Here is a 23518-nt window from a genome sequence, read left to right on the forward strand (position 1 = left end):
GCTATCCAAAATATTGCCTACTTACCTTCATATAATTGACTTTTTGGACAAAAAGGTTCATACCGATTGGTCGATGATTGAAACATACCGGGATAAAATGGGTAATCCATTTGATGTAGAATATGTTGAACGAATTGCTAAACATCCCATTGGTAGCCTGTAAGTATCATAATTTAGTTTCATTTCATAAATTTCACAATGCTTACATGAATTGCAAGATATGAATTATCTAATTTTTAAAAACGCAGGGATTGCGATCTTTTTGTTGCCGCTTACACCGAGTATTTGAGCGATGGATTACAATTACCAAATAATGGAATTGATGCCAAATTACTCCGTAAAAGATATGCTACTGTTTTATGGAAATACGGAGAAATGAAAGCTTAGAAACGGTACACAAGTGACATTAAAGATCTACGATGTCCAAAGCTGAATTTTATAGCACCAAATGAAGAACAAATTGTCCAGAGGTTAAATTAATAACTCGACCCCTTCTTAGGAATTATTGTCACTAGAGTTTAAATTATCGATTTATTTGTTAAGTAGATCATCTGTTCCCATAATAATTTTTTTACATTCTATTTATTTGTCGAGTTATTTCATGTAATTTCTGAAGGCTTCAATTTATTTTATGTTGTCTATGAATTTAATTTAATCCTTAGATTTGAACTTATTAATTGAAATGGAATACTAGAGTCAAATATCACAACAGATAATGCATTTGTTGTAACGAATAATTCACCTATTGCAACAGACAAAATATCTATTGGAAATTATCAAACAGATTTATACATATATTGCAACATGTAGATCATCTGTTAGAAATTATCAAACAGGTCTTCCTACTATTTTGATTTATTCCAATAGAGATTACCTATCATTTGCAACAGATAGACTATATGCTGCAACAAATTGCATATCTGCTGTGATAAATAGACTTAGAAATATCTGCATAATGCAACACATGATCAACCTATTGCAAATAGACTATCTGTTGAAATAGATAGATAATCTGTTGCATTATAAAGAATTTAACTTTCATCAAACATAAAAAATTACCACACAAGTAAAGTGAAGTGGCTTGAAATAATTTTTTTTATGGTGTTTGTGTTTCTGTATCTTTTTCTTTATACACCGGCTCTAACCATCCAATTAGTACCCCATACGCCCAGATCTCTCGCATGATTGCCACAACCTCGTCATACAGAGCAGTCGTTGGCTTGGATATTTCTATGTCGGTCAGCAAAATATTCAATGTGTGCAAGCGCGTACGACCCACACACGCCACCGGTTTTATTTTTTAAAAGGTCCATGTCCTTATTTCGACCTACAAAATCCCATGCTTTTTTCATCAACACTTCCACTGGCAAATGATCCATCAATTTACTCTGCCTCAATAAGTTAGGGAACAACTCCAACAGTGGCTGCATGTGGAGTAGTATCTCAACAGCCAGAAAATATTTGACGGTCATGTTCATGACTGCGAGAATTCTCTATGCCTTAGTCCAGCTCTTGCTGTGTGGATATTACCTCTTTGCTCTAACATAGTTAATCATATCTTCATCCTATTGAAACGTAGAAACTAACCAATCAAATCTCATGTCACCGGGAGTTTCATCTTGCCTTTTGAGGTCATTATACCTATCTTTGAAATTGTTGTAGAAGTTGAGGTCAACTATCTTATCAGCAACAACATAAGCATTCGGGTTTGCTAATTGCCTGCCCTTTATAAGGCAGAGAATTTTATCAGCATACTATGACATAAGAAAATAATTTTTAAATAGGTTAGTAATTTGTGATGAAGAAAGACACACAGGAAAGATGCAACGGATGGTCCATCTATTGTAAAGGGTTTCAAAATTTGTTCATAGATTACCCAACTAACACAACTTATGCAATAAATAGATAATCTGTTGCAACAGAACCACCACTAGTTGTACTAGAATACCCATTTGTTGTAACAGATGACACATATATTGCGTAGCTTCTTATTCAGGGAGTATATTAGAAGGCTAGGTTAGAAAAAGTAAACTTACCTTGTCCATATACCACTTACGCATATTTGTCATATTCTTGAAGTCTATCCCACAAAAGTTGTGCATGATGTAATCTTGTGTAGGTTTCTTGGCATTCATTGTCCTTCGTAAATCCTTCTTATTTTCATTGCCAAGTGTTGCGTATATGTCCACTTTCTTCAGTGGTCCTGAACTTCAACAACTTTTTGAGAGGAAGGAGTTGCAATTTTTTTTGGTTTCAGATTAGAGAGTATTTGGCTAATTGCTCTTTTCTTCCTCCTAACTGCCAATGTAGGGGTGTATAGCTCTCTCACCTTCTTGGATGATATAACACCCTTCTTAGATATCAATTCCTTGGCAGCTTTAGCAATAGCCTCTAATTTTTCAAAGAGTTTATCCTGTTTGTCCTTGCACTCTTTGCATTTGAAATGTGAACATAAGGGTGAAGAGTGGTGAGAGGGGCCATTGTTGTAACGCCCCAAAATGTAATTTTCGGGATGCCATACAGTTGCTCTAAACTACAAGTAGTCCTGAGCTAACCCTAGTTACTTTTCTACTAAATCTGAATCTTAACATAGAGGAAATATGAATATGTAAACATAATAAATACGAAAATCTTATCTGAAACATACTAATCTCACAAGTCTTTGTAAAAAAATATTGAAAAATCAAAATACTGAATCAAAAGTCTAAAACTAAATCTAGTAGTCCGACAAGCCTCTACTGACTGAGTCTAGAGAATTACTGGGACAGGCCCCAGCTGACTCAAACTATCTGAAATGAATAATGAAACATCTACTAATAAACTGGAAATCTGAATAGCTAAGTCCCCAAACTATGAGGACTCACCAACTGCAGGGATATAGATGAGATGCTCGAAAATCACTCACGCTACTGAGACTGAGCACCTAAACCTATATTATGAGACAATGTAGCACATAGACGTATATGTGGATCAATACTTTGATGATGTGCTGAGTATATGGGGTTGAATACAATAAGTAAACAACATCATCACAATTTATAAAATTATGCATGCTAAATGTAAATGACTCACATAGGCTTGAGTAATCTGAAATCTGAAGATCATAAATCATGAATAATAAAGCATATAATATAAATCTTGTGAGCCATTATACTTAGTTCTGAAATCTGTATTCTGTTCTTATTCTCGAATCACATAGGCTAAGTGAAATCTGAAAACTCATTCTACATGGAAAAATACTTTATCTGAAGGGAATTTTTTTAAAGCTTTTCTTTACTAGTACATAGGTTATTCTAACCGACATAAACCAAGTAAGCATTCATGGAGTCCAACATTCTTATCCCCCTAAGGAGGAATCCTTATGTTGGGGAGAGGAGTCATACTCTTGCTAGAGAGTATAACCTATCTTAGTGATCACATATCTATCATCCACGTAGAAATGGGAACAATCTATATCCTACATTGGCACATAGTTCTGGGGAATGAAACCGTAGTAACGTACCCATATTGGTGCTAAATACTACTCCCATTAAATCTGTATACTCATTCTGATGGAAATCCACTTTTAAAATAATCTAATGGTTTATAATGAAAACCAACCGTATATCTGTAAAGCTAAATCTGTAATGTGAATCTGTAAAGTGGATTTCATATCTATTTTGAGACCAAAAGGTCAAATCTTTATCAATAATCTGAAAGGAATCTAGTCATAGGGTGCTTATAACACAACAATTCTTGAAATAACAATCTTTAATTAGGTCTTAATGACCCATGTATCAGTCTCATGTTAAAACATCAAAACATTCATGCTTGATTATGTAAACATTGATAATTCAATTCAAAATCTGGAAATTTCTGCAATATGCATGAAAATATAAACATAATCATGTAATTCAACTTCTAAATCATTGGAAATCTCATAAGCTTGCAAATAACACTAATGGGTATAAATCCTAACTTCAATTTCTTGGGAAATCATATAAAATTCAGTAAATCCATAATTAAAATAAGTTTTGGGCACAAGGATGAAAGGAGTATCCTTGTTCATAACCCCACATACCTCAATTGATGAACTAGATGCTAAAACTCAAATCTTGGATCTCTAATGATGCTTTGAAGATGAATACTTATAGTTCTTGTATTGGGAATTCTTAATTTTGAATTTCCTTGGGGAATTAATGGAAGAATTGGATTTCTTGGAGAAGGAGGTTAGATGATTTAGAGTTTTCTTTTGAGAGAAAAGTAATAAAATAAGTATAAAGTGCTTTGATATATGCTTAATGATGTGTTTTGGACGGATTGGGGCCTTAGGGATTGACCAAAATTCCCCTATTAAACTTTAAATTAGAACTGAAAATAGACCAAAAATCCCAATTCACTGGGCCACTGATACGCCCAAATTACAACTCTCGTTAGAAAGTGTAAGTGGTCGCTGTCAAATATAGAACCCAACTGGGTTGGGTGTCGAATCCCACAGGGAATACTATGGTCACTAAGTATTGCGATTATTATTAGACTGTTGATCGAAGGTTCCAAGATAAGGGGGTTTTGGTTTAAGTGCACAATAATATTATCAGTGTAACGATGAGATGATATATGTAATTATATTTGATCACAGAGAATGACAAGTTAGGGTTATGTACACCTTGTAGCTTCTACTTCTCTATTAACTATGAGTAATACAGATTTTATGCATGCATGCACTTATAGAGAGACGTATTCTAATTCTAAATCCAAGTGTCTTTCAACCATCAAGGATTTATTCACCTTAGTTCTTTCGAATCTAAAGTGTATAACAAATTGTACGAACTCTCCAAGAAGTTAATCCTGCTAGGGCATTAACGTGTAAATTAGAGGTTGGAAACCCTAATTTCTCATCACACTCTCTTTTCCAAACAGTAACTTTTCTATTGAACAAGTTATTGCTATAATGGCGCATTCCCTATGTTTGCAACCACGAGAATTCAATCAAAATGAAGAGAGTAATGATATAAGTGGCGTGACACATCATAAATTCAAAAACCCATAGCAATAGAGAGTATACTACAAGGTTTCCATAACCCTACCAAATAAGCTTAGCTACTCATGAATAAAACAGAAATCAACATAGAAATATTCATCATACCAAAACTTAGAATGATCTTGGTGATGAAGATGACTAGCGAAATTAAGAGAGAAACACATTTCTCTCTCTTCGTGTTCAAGCTAAGCCGTCCGTTCTTGTTTTCAAAAACTAATACAGAATCTGAATAATTCAATAATCCCTAAAAATTCAGCCATAAGGCTTTTAATAACATCCTTCTCTAATAAATTGCTACTGCATCCTTAACTATTTAAAAATATTCAGTTTGCCCGGGAAAAAGTTCCCATACAGCACATTCAGTCCAAAAGCTGCTTTCCTTTTTATGTGAAGTTTTTCTTTGTTGTCCACAGGTCCCCAAAGTGCTGAAATCTTCCGCATTAGTACCTGAAAAGCATGCTAATCACATAGGTCAGCTCACTTAACTAAAAATAGACTAAAAGTGCAAGACTTATGTATTTTATTCTCAAAACTTAGCTGAAACATGGGTAAGTTATGGTGCTTAGACATATATATACTCCCAACATCAGCCACCATGATGCACCACTATTGCGGTGGCTCTCTGGAAAAGGACGAGCAGAAACTGGGTGCCCGTTCACCGCAATGCACCACAATCGCGGTGCCCCTTGGATTACCATTTTGGCCCTCACTTCAAAATCGCAGAATCTCACTGGAATGGGACAATTAGGAAAATGGGCTTCTCCACAATGTGGGGCTGTCGCGAAGGGCCACCAAATTTGACAATTGTGGATTTTGCCTTCTTCGCGATGCGCTAAGTGTCCAGGTGGCACACTGTCAACTTAAAAATGCCATAACTCTTTCACCCAGTGTCAAATTTGGGTGAATCTTTTATCGTTGAAAAGCTTATTAAATTTTCCACATAATGGGAGGTCTAAATCTAGAAAATTCCACACGAAATAATTATTCTTTATTTTGGAAGCTATCCCTTAATATTCTAAGGATGGATTTTAGCTAGAAAAGGTATGGGGTATTACAATATCTTCCCCTTGGGAACATTCGTCCTCGAATGTGGCTAGATAAGTTGAGAATGCTGAGAAATCTGAGGTTATAAGAGATCATGCACAATTGAAATAAATTGAACAACTGAATCTAAATAATTCTGAGCTTCTGAGTAATTTTGTGAGTGCATGGACTTACCTGAGGGCAACTATATAGCTGAATATATTATTAGAAAGGAATTGAATCAAGGAAGAGTATTACCTTTGGCTAAATCTGAGTTTGCGGAGAAGAAGTGAGGGTACTTGGCTTGCATGTCTTCTTCTTCTTCCCTAGTAACGCCCTCAACTGACTGATTCCGCCAAAGAACTTTGACCAAGGGAACTTCTTTGTTCCTTAGCCTAAGGATCTGATGATCTAAAATCTCGATTGGAATCTCTTCGTAAGAAAGGCTATTCTGAATATCTAAGCTTTCTAAATGAATTACAATAGTGGAGTCACCGATGTACTTCTTAAGCATAGAGACGTGGAACACAGGATGAACGGACGACAAGTCTGCAGGCAAATCAAGCCCATAAGCTACTTTCCCAATACAACTCACAATTCTGAAAGGGACAATATACCGGGGACTACGCTTCCACTTTTTGCCAAATATCTTCACCCCTTTCATGGGTGAAATTTTCAAATAGACTAAATCACCAACCTCAAACTCGAGGTCCCTTCTTCTTATGTCTGCATATGATTTCTGATGACTTTGTTTTATTTTCAATCTTTCTCTAATCAACTTAACTTCTCGATAGCTTCAAACACTGCATCGGGCCCAAGAAAAGTGGCCTCACCCACTTCAAACCAATATATAGGTGATCTATAACTCCTCCTATTGAGAGCCTCAAATGGAGCCATCTGAATGCTAGAATGATAACTGTTATTATAAGCGAACTCAATCAATGATAAATACTCATCCTAAGTTACCTTTGAAATCAAGAGCACATGCCCTCAACATATCTTTTAGAGTTTAGATGGTTCTCTCTGCTTGACCATCTATCTTAGGGTGGAAAGCTGAACTAACTTTCATGTTCCAAAGTTGAAGAGTTGATTTCCAAAGGGTGTATTAACCCAAAAGTCATTTCATGTTCTAATGTTACCTAATAGTACAGGCAGTTTTGTGGTGTATTGTGATGCCTCAAATAAAAGTACAGCTTTGGAGATGATAAACACTCAGACTTAGTGTCCTTGACTTGAACTAGATGATAAATACACCCTTTGGAAATCAACTTTCTGGCTTTGAGATAGGATATGAAATGACTCTTGGGAGACACTAAATTACCTAACCACTCGAAGACTGGCTCATCTGGGAACTGAAACTTTACCACTCGGGTACGACAATCTATCAAAGCATAAAAGGAATAGAGCCAACCCATACCAAGAATAAGATCAAAATAAATCATGTCTAACTCTATCAAGTCTGCTAACATGACTTTATGAAGGATAGTAATAGGACACTTTTTATAGATTTGTTTAGCAACAACTGAATCACCTACCGGGGTAGAAAACAAAAAGGGCTCAGGACCATTTCAGAACTTATCTTAAAATTTACTGCAACTAATGGGGTCACATAAGAGAAATTGATCCAGGGTCTAACAACACATAAACATCAAGACGAAAGATACGAAGCACACCAGTAATAACATCTGGTGAATCCTCCTTCTCCTGATAGGTTGGTAAAGCATAAAACCAATTTTGGCATTGATTGCCACCAATACTGGATAATGCACCTTGAGAAGGGGCTGGGCAACCTAGAGAAGCTAGTGCACTATTAGCCTGAGTTTGGGGATGGACATCCCTATTTCCCCATTTAGCACGCGAGCATTCTTTGATTCTGTAACCCACTTAGCCACAACCATAACAACCTTTTTGACCCCTTAAATATTCACCCGCATAATTCTTACCACACTTAGCACATGGGGGATGATTGGGCTTCCCACTCACACTATTCTAAGATCAAGACATAGAAGACTTACCCCACTATTCTTGTCTATTTTTGGGTACGGGAGCACTGGTTGAAGAAGGTGCGGGCATAGATGACCAATTTCAAAACTGCAAATAATTTACCCCTCCAGACCTTTTCTGACCATAATCAAACTGCCCTGTTCTAGCCTCTTTATTTACTCTCTCTCTTTCCTTCAACTTCTCTGCCTTAATTTGCTGAGCATGCATCATCAACCTAGAAAGATCCATGTCTCCAATGAGCATAGCAGTTCTACACTCTTTAACTAATAACCTAGACACACTAGTCACAAACTTACTCATGCTTGACCTAGGGTCAACCAACTGATCCGGGGCATACTTAGACAACTGATTGAACTTAAGGCAATACTCTTTCACTGTCATTGAGCTTTGCCTCAGGTTTATGAACTCTTCTATCTTAGCTTTCCTCATTTCACGTGGGAAGAACTTGTCGAAGAACGCATCCTGAAATATCTGTTAAGTCATAGGAGTTGCATTCTCCCCTCTACTTTTCTTCCACATAACCAACCAATCATATGAAATGTCCTTCATCCTATAGGATGACAATTCTACATACTCTTCTTCAGAAACATGCATAATTCGGGTGATCTTCTTTACCCTATCAAAATAAAACTGTAGGTCCTCACCTGCTTTAGATTCAAAGAATTCTGGCGGGTTCTTTCTTATAGAATCTTAAATTTTGGCTATGGCTAAGTCCTCGTATTGCTAAAGTGGGACTGCAGCCTGACAATTGCCCTAAACATTAGCTATTATAGCTTGGGTTGGCACCTAAAAGGCAGCCCAAAACTCTGTATGTGATACATTCTCATTCAAAGGATCTGCGGGCTGAGGTGGTTGTTTATCTTTCAGCGTCCTCCACGATGAGGCATTTTATATCACATGAAAGAACGAGTTAGAAGCAGATAGAGACACTAAATGCACGATAGATCACGAAGGAAGAGATAATTTCCTAAAATGCTCTATATTCCCTTGCTCATAGATATGGCACGCTTCAAACCGATGATCAACACTCTACGTAATCCTGCTTATCTGAATCCTTAGGACTCTCTAAACCTAAGGCTCTAATACCAAGTTTCAAATGCCCCAAAATTTGATTTCTGGGATGCCACATAGTGCTCTGAACTACAAGTAGTCCTGAGCTATCCCTGGCTGCTTTTCTACTAAATCTGAATCTCAACATAGAGAAAATATGAATATGAAAACATAATAAATACAGAAATCTTATCTGAAACATACTAATCTCACAAGTCTTAGTAAAACAATACTGAAAAATCAAAATATTAAATCAAAAGTCTAAAACTGAATCTAGTAGTCCGACAAGCCTCTACTAATTGAGTTTACAGAGTTATTGGGATAGGCCCCAGCTGAATCAAATTGTCTGAAATGAATAATGAAAAAGTTACTAATAAACTAGAAATCTGAATAGCTAAGTCCCAGAATTATGAGGAATCACCAACTGCAGGGATGTAGAAGAGATGCTCAAAAATCACTCACGCTGCTGAGACTGAGCACCTGAACCTACATTATGAGACAATGCAGCACATAGACATATATGTGGATCAGTACTTTGATGATGTGTTGAGTATATGAGGGTGAATGCGATAAGTAAACAATATCATCACAATTTATAAAATCATGCATGCTAAATGTAATGACTCACATAGGCTTGAGTAGTCTGAAATCTAAAAATCATAAATCATGAGCAATAAAGGATATAATACAAATCTTATGAGCCATTACACTTAGTTCTAAAATCTGTATTCTGTTCTTATTCTCAAATCATATAGGCTAAGTGAAATTTGAAAACTCATTCTACATAGAAAAATACTTTATCTGAAGGGAATTCTTTCAAAGCTTTTCTTTACTAGTAGAGAGGTTCTTCTAACCGACATAAACCATGTGAGCATTCGTGGAGTCCAAAATTTTTATCCCCCTAAGGAGGAATCCTTATGTTGGGGAGAGTATTCATACTCTTGCCAGAGAGTATAACCTATCTTAGTGATCACATATCTATCATCCACATAGAAGTGGAAACAATCTAAATCCTACTTTGGCACATAGTTCTGGGGTATGAAACCATAGTAACGTACCCATCTTGGTGCTAACTACTACTCCCATTAAATATGTATGCTCATTCTGATGGAAATCCACTTTTAAAATAATCTAATGGTTTATAAAGAAAACCAACAGTATATCTGTAAAGCTAAATCTATAATCTGAATTTGTAAAGTGGATTTCACATCTATTCTGAGACCAAAAGGTCAAATCTTTATCAATAATCTAAAAAAATCTAGTCATAGGGTGCTTATAGTACAAAAATTCTTGAAATAACAATCTTTAATTAGGGCTTAATGACCCATGTATCAATCTCATGTTAAAACATCAAAATGTTCATGCTTGATTATGTAAGCATTGATAATTCAATTCAAAATCTAGAAATTTCTGTAATATGCATGAAAATAGGAACATAACCATGTAATTCAACTTCTAAACCATCGGAAATGTCATAAACTTGTAAATAACACTAATGGGTATAAACCCTAACTTCAATTTCATGGGAAATCATATAAAATTCAGTAAATCCATAATTAAAATAAGTTTTGGGCACAAGAATGAAAGGAGTATCCTTGTTCATAACACCACATACCTTAATTAATGAACTAGATGTTAAACCTTGAATATTGGGTCTCTATTGATGCTTTGAGGATGAATTCTTAGAGTTCTTGTATTGGGAATCCTTAATCTTGAATTTTCTTGGAGAATTAATGGAAGAATTAGGTTTCTTAGAGAAGGAGCTTTGATGATCAAGGGTTTTCTCTTGAGACAAAAGTGATGAAATAAGCATAAAGTGCTTTGGTATATGCTTAATGATGTGTTTTGGACGGATTGGGGCCCTAGGGATTGACCAAAATGCCCCTATTAAATTTTAAATCAGAATTAAAAATCGACTAAAAATCCCAATTTACTAGGCCACCGCAACGCGCCACAATCGTGGTTGATCTCTGGAAAAGGACGAGCGGGAACTGGGCGTTCACCACGATGCACCACAATCGTAGTGCCCCTTGGATTTCCATTTTGACCATAGGTGCGACGCGCCAAAATCACAGAATCTCACTGGAATGGGACAATTGGGAAAATAGACTTCTCCGCAATGCAGGGCTATCACGGAGAGCCACTAAAATTTGACAATTGCAGATTTTGCCTTCACCGCGATGCGCTAAGTGCATAGGTGGCACACTGTCAACTTAAAAATACCATAACTCCTTCATCGAATGTCGGATTTGGGTGAATATTATATCGTTGGAAAGCTTATTAAATTTTTCACACAATGGGAGGTCTAAATCTAGAAAATTTCAAATGAAATAATTATTCTTTATTTTAAAAGCTATCCCTTAACATTCTAGTGACAAAATTTAGCTAGAAAAGGTACGGGGTATTACAACTGTAAGGATGGGAGGGACCGGTGTAAGGGTGAGAGGGACCTATGTAAGAGGTGATTTCAAATATTTTTATTTTTTCTTGAGCATCAACATGCTCATCATCACGACTGGCATCGGTATCAGCATCAAGATGGCTGCCACCAATATCAACAACTCCACCAGTAATTCCCCCAGAAGAAGCATTGGAATTTGTTACCGTATATTGGTCATGAAGAGCCTCAAAATTAGGTAGACCTTGCCTAATTGCTCTTCTTATGGCTATTGCTCCATCCAATTTCTTCTTGATTAACTTCACTGTTGGTTCTGCTATTGTATCAACAAGACCTAAAGTAATAAAAGAAGTCATCCCTAACTCCTGCTCAGTAGGCATAATCCATAGGTGCACAACCTTTAAAAAAAGGTAGATACATTTAAATCATATAATAATTTGTAGCCAGTTGGGCTACATGTTAACACAGACAACTTATGCAACAGATGATCTATCTATCACAATAGCTGATTTGTCTGTCACCGTAGACTAACAATATGTTGCATCAGATTACCCATATGTTACATAATTTACAGTAGATGGGTAATCTATTGAGTCGGTTTCAGAGAACTAAAGCAATAGATGGATAATTTTTTGTGAAATATAGATTGTATGTCACAATAGATTACCCATCTATTGCACTATTATAGTAGACGGGTAATATTTTATAATAGACAACTTATCTTTCACAATAGATGGCACATCTATTTCAATATCTTTATTAGAGTCAATTTATTTTACTTGAAAGAAGACGTATTGCATCATTCGAAGGGTTAAAGAGATCAACCTCCTTAATTCTTATGCTGCTCTTTGCAGTCAACCATTTAAGGATCCTTGGATGAGAAACCTCATCTAGGTAATCCTTGACCTACTTTCGGAGGGCAGGAATGACTTCAAATGCCCAAGCCTAAAATATGTAAACAGGAAGCAAGCAATAAAAGGTCATAATAATTATTCAATATAATTTAATGGATGAGTAAATAAATAGTGATTAAATTTACCATGAAAAAGCCCAAGGAAAGTTATATAATGTGATCGTCTTTGGGGATAACTTTGTCAGTAAATATTTGACAGTCAAGTTGTAGCTGTCATATCCCCAGGGATAATTGTTGAATTTTTCAAAATTCTCTGCAAGCACCAAAAAATCATCTTCTATGACTTTGTTGACATCTCTTGCCAATATAACAAAATGGGCAAACTAAACTAAGCACAATTGCTCCCTGTACTGTTTTGGTATAGCTTTATCCTTGATATCTTCTATCTAATCTGTCACTTTGTAGCTACGTCCCTTAATGTCAAACAACCCATCTATTTTTTTGTTGGTTTTGTTGGGTGGTCGCTTGGACAATGCCTTTTCTTTTTTTATGGTGGTGGTTTAGCTGTCCTGCTTGCCTTGGACTTTTTGTGGGGTGTTTTCTTGATAAGAGGTTCTTTTGGACGATCGCATCTCAAGCCTATCACTATGGTAAACTCTTTCATGCCAAAACAAACTGGCATGCCACATTAGTTGATGCAAATTTCATCCATCTTTTTGCCCCCTCCGTCGAATCTTTATCATCCCTACGTACTTGATCCTGTGCTTGAGAAGACCATATACCATGCTCATTTGGAAACGGGTAATATGATCCTCAGGCAGCTCAAGAATGCATCCAAAGCAGCTCTTCTTAAAAAGTTCATCTATGTTTCTTTGTTCATAATATTCCTAAATTCATCAAAAGGTTTCCCCAACTGACATTTAAGCACAAAATCACCAGCTAGTTCTGCAGGGTTATTTATCAGTATCGCAACTTAAAACCTATCAATACTAATAGTTTTGACTGGATCATGCTGAGATTTTGTTCTTAATTCATGCCCTATTGGTGATGCATTATCATGTTGATCGACATCCTCTTTCTCACTTTCTACTTATTCCTCTTCTTATTTATCTCCTTCTTCCTCTCCACTTTTATTTTCCTCACCAGACTCTATATACCCTTCTTCACCTCCATTTTCATAACTTTCTCAAGCTTTATTTTTTTCTGACTGAGATTGTTCAGGAAATTCCTCCAAATCCATCTGTACTCTAGCCTTTTTTGTTAGGTGGTCAGAAGTTGATCCACTTTTAATTTCTTTTCTTTTGGGAGACATCTTTTAACTACAAATAATAGAAAAATAAAAAATACATTACATTTGATGTCTGCATGAGTTATAAAAAAGGGTAAGACAAATTTCAGTAAATTATTATACGCCATATTACAAAAAAAATTCCAATAGATAATCCATCAGTTAGAATAGATAGAGAATCTATTTGAAGAACGATTTAATATCTCCCAAAAGATGTTCCGCCTGTTGAAATAGATGGACCACCAAGACCACCACCACCACCACCACCAAGATGACCACCACTGCCACCAAAACCACCAACTATACCACGAAGACTACCAATACCACCACCAAGAGCACCAAGAATACCACAAAAACCACTAATACCACCACTAATGCCACCAATACTTGCACCAAGACCACCAAGACAGCCAACACCACCACCAATGCCACCAATACTAATATCAAACCCACTGATACCACCACCAAGACCACCAATACCGACACCACCACCAACAGCTACCAACAATACTACAAACACCATCTAACAATACAACGACAGTCAACAAAACACTACAACAAAAACTAGGGTTTTCACGGGTTCTTCCTACGATTTTAAAATCAAAACTCAAAATTGTTAACTCATTCTCGAAGGTAATACAACTAAAATTCTTTTTTTCCATTATTAACTAAAAAGCCCTAATTTGTAGAATAAAGAAAAAATGTATAACTCTTCTCAAACTTTGTTACCTGCGAAGACAAAGAAAACGATGGTACAAGCAAGAATAAAGTCAAAAATAACAAATTTATGGTCGAAAATAAGAAGAAAATTGATTTGTTTTGAATGATTAAGAATAATGTTGAGTAGTTGTTGTCTGTATTGTTGAGAAAGAAAGAAAAGAACAAGAACTCGAGATTTGAAGTATTGAAATATTTTTCCCGTAAAAGGATGATTTGTATAGATTGATTTGTATTTTTAGAAAATAATGACAAGTTTTGAAATTGTTAATTTGGTCCGAATTGATCTTAATTATTTTTTGAAATTTTAAAAGATATAATTCTTAGCTATCCCACCATAATAAAGTGTATTAAGTTCAACTGGAACACTGATGAATTTTAGGAATTAGCTTAATAATAAGTTAATATGAACCGTTTCAACTCAGAGTGATCGATTGATGACTCAGGTCAGGAGGAATGCAATGCCAACATCATGTAATTGCAAAGACTGAATTAAAGTTGTAGCTGACCCTATGAACTCATCCCAGTTCTAGGTAAATCAATTTATGTATTAGATTAATAATAAGCTAATATGAATCATTTCAACTCAGAGTGATCGATTGATAACTTAGGTCAGGAGAAATGCAATGTCAACTCAACATGATTAATTGATGACTCGGGTCGGGAGAAACGCAATGACAACATCATATAATTACAAAGACTCAATTGAAGTTGTAGTTGACCCTAAAAATCATCCCCAGTTCTAGGTAAATCAATTTAGGTATTATCTTAATTATAAGTTAATATGAATCATTTAAACTCAGAGTAATCAATTGAAGACTCAGGTTGGCAGAAATATAATGCCAACATTATATAATTGCAAAGACTCAATTGAAGTTATAGCTGACCTTATGAACTCATCCCCAGTTCTAGGTAATTCAATTTAGGTATTATCTTAATAATAAGTTAATATGAACCTTTTTGACTCAGAATGATTGATTGATGACTCAGGTCAGAAGAAATGTAATGCCAACTCAGGTCTAGAGAAAAGCAATGCCAACATCATGCAGTTGCAAAAACTCAATTGAAGTTGTAGTTGACCCTATAAAATTATACCCAGTTCTAGGTAAATTAATTTAGTTATTAGATTAATAATAAGTTAATATGAATTTTTTAAACTCAAAGTGATCATTGATGACTCAAGTTAGGAGGAACATAATGCCAACATCATACAATTATAAAGACTCAATTGAAGTTATAGTTGACCCTATTAACTCATCCCCAGTTCTAGGTAAATTAATTTAGGTATTAGCTTAATAATAAGTTAATATGAATCATTTCAAATTAGAGTAATCGATTGATGACTCAGGTTGGGAGAAACATAATGCCAACTCAGGGTGACCGATTAACAATTCAGGTCGGGAGAAACGCAATGCCAATAGCATGTAATTGTAAAGACTCAATTAAAGTTGTATTTGACCCTATGAACTCATCCCAGTTATAGGTAAAACAATTTAGGTATTATCTTAATAATAAGTATAACTCGTTTCAACTTAAAGTGATCGATTGATGACTCAGGTCAGGAGGAATACAATGCAAACATCATGCAATTTCAAAGACTCAATTAAAGTTGTAGTTGACCCAATTAACTCATCCCCAATTATAGGTAAATTAATTGAGGTATTAGCTTAATAATAATTTAATATGGACCATTTCAACTCAGAGTGATCGATTGATGACTCAGATCGGGAGGAATGCAATGCCAACATCATGCAATTACAAATACTCAACTGAAGTTGTAGTTGACCCTATGAACTCATCCCTAGTTCTAGCTAAATCAATTGTAAAAAAAAACTATTGCAACGGACGACTGAGCTATTGGAAATTTTTAAACAAATGTTGAGATCTGTTGCAACCGATTACATATAAGTTTTAATTATCAAATAGACATTTGTATCTATTGTGACATATAACTAAGTTGTTGAAAATTTTCAAATAGATATTGATATCTATTGCAACAAATTATATATCTATTTGAAAATCCTTTTTTATTTTAAAGCAATTTTCTATCCGAAATAAAAAAGATAAAATACTAAGGCGCTAAAAAATATTTCCTGGATAACTCAAAAATCTCCTCCTTGAGTAGTCTTATCATGTCTTTTCAATGTCACCCGTCTCCGTGTTCCTCTTAAAGTTATTAATGAATGTTAATTCATCTCTCTTATTTTTTTTCTCTCCTCTTTAGGGTTATCACAACTATCTCCTTTTTCTCTGTATTTTCTCTCCTCTTTCTCATGAGGATCCTTTTAGATCTCAACCGTTCTATATCTTTTCTTGACTGAAATTACTGTTTTGATCTTCTTTCTTTTGACATTGCAGGTTTGGTTCACTATTGCTCTTTCATTCTCGTCTTCTTCTTTGCAAGTTAATTAAATTAGTTATTTACATCTGTTTTTATTTAATTACCCTTTACCCATATCCTATTTATTTAAAAATTTGAAAGAAAGGTGACTTTTAAGTTTAAAAGCCTTATTGGCAGTATCATTTTTTTATGTATTTTATTTGTTTCTTTATTGTTGATGCTGTTGGTGGGGTTGGTGATGTTGGAACATGTGATGTGGTGTTGTTGATGGTGTTAGAATAAATGGTGTTGTTTCTTTGTTGTTGATGTTAAATAGATAGAGCAACTTTTGGAATAAATCGAACCACTAGCAAGGCTGGTTTGATATATTCCTACAGTTTACACATCTACTGCAACAGACTCCACATCTGTTATAATAGATGCGTAGCCTGTTACAATAATTGCCCATTTGTTCGAGAATCTATTGCAATAGATGTGGAGTCTGTTGCAACAGATGTGCAATCTTTTGCAACAGATAGGTAATATATTACAATAGATGGACCATCTATTATAACAGATTGGGAAGTTGTTGAACAAATACTAAAATGTGTTGTATTTATTCAATTTTGTGTTACCTTTTTTAAGATTTTGCAAACATCAATTGTAATGTTCTTTTTATTTTTCTCTTGTTTGACATCAATTATTTTTATCTTATTTGTAGATATAAGAAAAAAAATTGATCAAATTTTGCCAGACCAACACAGAAGGCTATAGTAAAAATGGGTTTTGCAGGAATAAGCTATTTGTAGATGAAACCACTTCATATGTGGGAGGTATGTATTACTGGTCATGTTATCGTGAAAACACATATAGAGTACACTGATTTTGTCAATGCTATTTTTTACCGATTAGGCATTGATCATTTAAATGAGATATCTGCAATTTTACAATTAAGTTTGATAGGTCTGAATTGATAAGGATAAGGGACCATGGATATGGTTCTGCTACCCTATTAAGATTCAATGACGGTTGTTGCTCATGTTAATGTGTCAAGCTTTGTGAAGGGTTCAAGTTTTAGTGGCATTATAAAAAGATTCAATAGAAATTGAACTAACTTTTAGGTGCATTAGACTCTGAAAAGGCCTTCGAAGCCTCGTACTGTATCAAACAAGAATAAAAAACCAATAGAAATTCCCCTGGCCCAAATTTATATGGAAGGGATGTTCGAGAAGATGATTATATGCTAGGAGAAGTCGTAGGAGAATACCTGTGGAAGAAAAAGGCAGTTGATGAAAATTATATCATCTGAGAACTAATTGAAGAGAGAACATAGGATAGGAGGGAATTTGTAGAAAATCTGGCTAATGAAACTGGATTAAAACACGAGAAATCTGAATCAAGTGCAAATATAAAATTGTATCCAGTAATGAAAATTTGTCTGTTGTCTCTCTGAAAGAAAAATACTGCAGCTGGGCACTTTACTAAGGAGCTGCTACAAGCTAGCGTGGTCAGAATAATCACCTATATAGAAAATAGCAGAACACCAAGAAAGCAGCTTTGTAGGCACCGAGGGTTGAAATAATGTACACTAAGTCAAGAAAACTTTCCCCAAGAACAGCTGCAGTTAAAATAAGTAATTTAAGTGAAGACTATGATTACTGAATTTTAAATTACATCCCATGCTTTCTTGTTTGTGGTTTTGATTAGGTCTATTGCTATTGACCTGATCGGAACCATGAACAAGATTGAAAGGCAGATTAAGTATTATTGCTTCCTAGCAATATGGATATAATTGATTATGTTTTCTTGCCTTAGCATGCTTTCAACATATCTTGGAGAAGATCAGAGGCTTGCTGTAGCATGTGAATCTAGATAATTTTCAGGCTTGCCTCCAGCTTGTCATTCAGTCTTCAAGCTTGTCATTACTGTCTTTGAGACTAGTATAGAGTTCTTGCTCTTTTATGAGCTTGCCAATGAGGGAGGAATACTTTTTTCAAAGTTGTGACATTGTAAAAGGCCCTTAAAAGGCTTTCAGAACACTTTCTTCAGAAGGCTTAAATGATACATAGAGGGTCGCTATGTTTGTTTAGGTCAACGTGTTGATGCACACTCAAACAGTCATCCTAAGAGTTGAACAGTGGTCCCAAAATCAAGCTTTGTCAACTTTTGGGACCATTTATTGAGTGTACATCAACACATTGACCTAAAACAAACATAGAGACCCTTCATGTATCATTTAAGCCTTTTGAAGAAAGTGTTCTGGAAGCCTTCTGAAGTCCTTTGATAGCGCCACAACTTCGAAAAAAGTGTCCCTACCTTATTGATGAGCTCATAAAAGACCAAGATTTTTATACTAACCTCAAAGACGGAAATAAAAAGTATAAAGACTGAATCAGTAAGCTGGAGGCAAGCTTGAAAATTATCGGGAATCACATACTACAGCAAGCCTTTGATCTTCTCCAAGATATGTTGAAAGCATAATAAGGTAAGAAAACACAATCAATTATATTCATATTGCTAAGAAAGTTATGATACTTAATCTGCCTTTCAATCTTGTTTGTGGTTTTGATCAGGGTAATAGCAGTGGACCTAATCGAAACCATAAATAAAAAGGCATGAGATGCAATTTAAAATCCAAAAATAACCTTTTTCACTTAGATTTCTTATTTTAACTGCAGTTGTTCTTGGGGTAAGTTTTCTTGACTTAATGTACATCATTTCAACTCTCGATGCTCGCAAAGCTGCTTTCTTGGTGTTCTGTTATTTTCTATGTAGGTGATCATTCCGTCCATGCTAGCTAGTCGCAGCCCCTAGGAAAGTACCCAACTGCAGTATTTTTTTCAGAGAGACAATAGACAGATTTTCATTACTGGATACAATTTCATATTTGCACTTGAATCAGATTTCTCATGTTTTAATTCAGTTTCATTGGCCAAATTCGCTAGAAGTTCCTTGCTACCTAATGTTTTCTCTTCAATTAGTTGTCAGATGATATAATCTTTCATCAACTCCCTTTTCCCTCACAGGTATTCTCCTACGGCTTCTTCTGGTATATAATCATCTTCTCGGACAACCCTTCTATATAAATTTGGGTCAGGGGATTTTTTATTGGTTTTTTATTCTTGTTTGATGCAGTACGAGGCTTGAAAGGCCTTCTCAGATTTCAATGCATACTTAAAGTTAAGTCGAATCGCTATTGAATCTCTACAATGACACCAAATATTATTTCCATATCAAAAATTGACACGTATAAACATGAGCAACAACCGTCATTAATTCGTAACAGGGTATCAACACCATCTTCATGGGCCCATCGGCCTTATCAATTCGAACCTATCAAAATTAATTGTACAATGCAGGATCTTGTTTTAATGATCAATGCCTAATTGGTTAAGAACTGCATTCACAAAATCATTATACTTTATGTTTGTTGTCTTGATGACCTTATTAGTAATACATACCTCCCACACATGAAAGTGGATCCATCCATCTGCACGCATCTTATTCTTTCTAGCCCATCTATGGCTTAATTTGAATAAACAGATGGCTAACCTGTTGCAACAGATGACACGTCTGTTAAAATTATCAAACAATTATAGGCATCTGTTATGACAGATGATCAATCTGTTGCAATATATGACTTATCTGATGGAAATAATCAAAAAAATATATGCATCTGTTGCAAAAAATTGTCAATATGTTGTAAATTATCAAATAGATAGAATATATTTTGCAACAGATTATCCATCTGTTAGATTTATTTTAAAGCAATTTTCTTTTCTTTTCGAAATACAATTAAGATAGAATATTGTATTTAGATCCATTTTTTTAATTTACATATTCGAAAAGTCACCAGTTTTATTTAATTAAGGGATGTAATTATACATAACTCCACTTCTAGATATGGCTGATCTAGATTTGGACAAGGTGATTTTGCACGACTCCTTGCGAGAACTTGAAAGGCAGATTCATGAACTCCGGTGGGACTTGGCAACATGAGAGCAAGGCTAAGGATGGACCTACTGTTGTTGGATGATGATGGGACGGTTGACAATAATAATAATGATAATAATAATAATAATAATAATAATAATAATAATTAGGTTGTGATTTTTCTTTTAGTGTATGTATTTTCTTTTATTATATCGGATCTATCTAAGGGAGGAACCTAATGTATATTTTGTTTATTGTATATTTGTATATAATGGATTCAGAAATCTATGTTTGGTCGACTTTTAATTTTTAATTCTTATTTAATATTTAATTTTCATTCTATCTATTAGTTATTCTCAACATGTCGATGGTTGGAAGTAGGGATAAAGCGTTTGTGGCAACGGATGGACCATATGTTGCAACAAATGATTAATCTTTTATGACATATGGATCATATGTTGCGATGAACGATTATTAATAAAAAAAAGAGTTATTGTTATTGAGAGGGTGAAAAATCATGATTTTTCGATTATTTAATATGAAAAACAGTTCATAAATAAATAATAAATAAATAAATGATAAACATAATTTATAACCGTAAAAAAAATAGTTATTTAATTTTAATAACTGATGTTAATATTAAATAGGCATGACTTTTTGTCTCAGACATTCAAAACAGCTGATGAATCAAATTCTCTATCTGTTGTGACTGATGAATCATCTGTTAGAAGAAATCAAAAGATCTCCTTTAGCAGATGGTCATTTTGTTGCAACAAATGGTGTATCTGTTGCAACAGTTGGGTTATCTGATGCAACAGACGTACAATCTGTTGACACAACTCAATAAAAATGGTTATTATTTTATCAAAAGAAACGGTTATTGAAAATGTGAGAAGTCTTCGATTATTTAATTGAGAAAAAGGTTATTTAAATTTAAGAACTAATTAATAGTAATAAGCTGAAAAGTCATGACTTGTCACAATAATAAAAAACTCACCAACTTGATTTAAATTAAGTCATTTCTTTTCACAGAAAACAATAAGGAAATAAATGATAAACACAATTTATAACCGTAAAAAATGGTTGTTAATATTAAATAGGCGACAAGTAGTAACTTTTCACCATTTTTATTTTTGAATCTGTTTTTAAATTTATCTAATAAATAAAAAAAATCACCAATTTGGATTAATGAAAGTATATGATTATTATTATTTAAAAACATAGATTATATGTTGCAACAAATAGATTATATGTTGCAACAGATAGATTATCTATTGCAACAGATGATAGATTTGCTGTAACTTACTATCTATTGCAATAGATGGGTTATCTGGTACAACAGATATACAATCTGTTGCCACAACTCAATCAAAACAGTTATTATTTTATTATTAAAAGAAACGATTATTGAAAAGGTTAGAAGTCTTCTATTATTTAATTGAGAAAATAATTATTTAAATTTAAGAACTAATTAATAATAATAAGATGAAAAGTCACTTATCACAATAATAAAAAAGTCAACAACTTGATTTAATTAAGTCACAACTTTTCACAGTATTGAAAAAGTCACCAATTTGTTTGAATGTAATTAATAAAATTGAGGTGAACAGTCGCGCCTTTTTGCCTAACTCATTCAATTTCAATCCTCTATAAATAGGTCCCTCCTTACTCGTTCATTATTCTACTACACTCTATTTATTTCTTTCATCTTCTCTTTCATATTACATCTTCAACCACTTTCTCTTCAAAGACCAGATACTTTTTTCTGACTTAGGTAAGTTGTTTTCTCTTTTTGTGTAAATCTACCCAATGGTAGTATACGTTGTATTATATTTGGAATCATTTCTTTACTTGTGTTTTTACATTTTTTTGTCAATTTATGCGTGTTGTAGATATGGATGATCCTGTTTGGGACGTTGTTTTTCTGCGCGATGCCATGGGGGAACTTTGAAGGCAGGTTCATGACCTGCAGTGGGAGTTGGGTGCCGTGAGAGAAAGAATGCTCTGAGATATTCATAGGCTGAGGAGGGCCCTATTGTTATCGGTTGACGATTGACCTGCTGACAATAATAATGATAGTAATAATTAAGTTATGTTTTTTCTTTTATCGTGTGTACTTTTATTTTTATTTATATTCCAACTATCTACCTCATGTATTTTATTTTTATTTAGTGAAAAATTTATGTTTTTGTCTATTTCTTCTTCTTAATAAATATGTCGACAATTGGACGTAAGGAACAATTTTAAATCCAGCAGCAATAGCAAGAGTTTTGAAACATATTGGTTATTTATTGGGTTTGTGGCAGGAGTTGTTTCGTGTTGTTCCAAATAGATTACTCATCTGTTGCAACAAAATTCTCCTCTGTTGTAACAGATAACTCATCTGTTGCAACAGATGACTCGTATGTTACAACTGATTACCCATCTGTAGCAATAGATGACCCATCTGTTCAATTAATGTTACGGGCACTATATAGAACCATAAACATGAATGCAACATATGAGTCTTCCATTACAACAAATTACTCATTTGTTGTAACAGATGACTCTTATGTTGGATTCATAAACGGGTTCTATCCATTGTTGAAAAAACAACAGTAGCAGTGTATCCAGATGACAAATTCAACTAAAAATCATAATTTTACTTACCAAAGTCACCTATGAAGTAATGCCAAAGTGATGTACAAAATAAAATTTGACCTAAAAAATTGTTCAAGTAGCAGCAATAGAGGTAAAAACAACAATAATGGTCGACAAGAAGAAGATAAAGATGATAATGAAGTAAAGGATGTTGATAATGAAGTAGAAGATAATGAATAAAACAGCAACAACAATGAACAACAAAAATTGCGAAGACAGACAAAACAACAACGGATGAAAAAAGAGAGAAACGCGTCCTTTTTACTCCGTTT

General features: G+C 34.4%; 1 protein-coding gene across 1 annotated transcript in view; it reads right to left on the reverse strand.

The window, feature by feature from the left end:
* The window catches only part of LOC107857883 (protein PopA1-like), a 31334-nt gene extending 17175 nt beyond the window's left edge, over nucleotides 1–14159 (reverse strand). Inside the window, exons 1-3 of the mRNA XM_047407734.1 lie at nucleotides 14086–14159; nucleotides 13880–14022; nucleotides 11597–11829 (exon numbers count right to left, since the gene is read on the reverse strand). Coding sequence (XP_047263690.1) covers nucleotides 11597–11829; nucleotides 13880–14022; nucleotides 14086–14159 — 450 coding nt within the window. The remainder of the gene's footprint in view (nucleotides 1–11596; nucleotides 11830–13879; nucleotides 14023–14085) is intronic.
* Between the last annotated feature and the right edge of the window lie 9359 nt (nucleotides 14160–23518).

The sequence above is a fragment of the Capsicum annuum genome, chromosome 2 (genome assembly GCF_002878395.1).
Source record: "Capsicum annuum cultivar UCD-10X-F1 chromosome 2, UCD10Xv1.1, whole genome shotgun sequence".
NCBI lineage: Eukaryota > Viridiplantae > Streptophyta > Magnoliopsida > Solanales > Solanaceae > Capsicum > Capsicum annuum.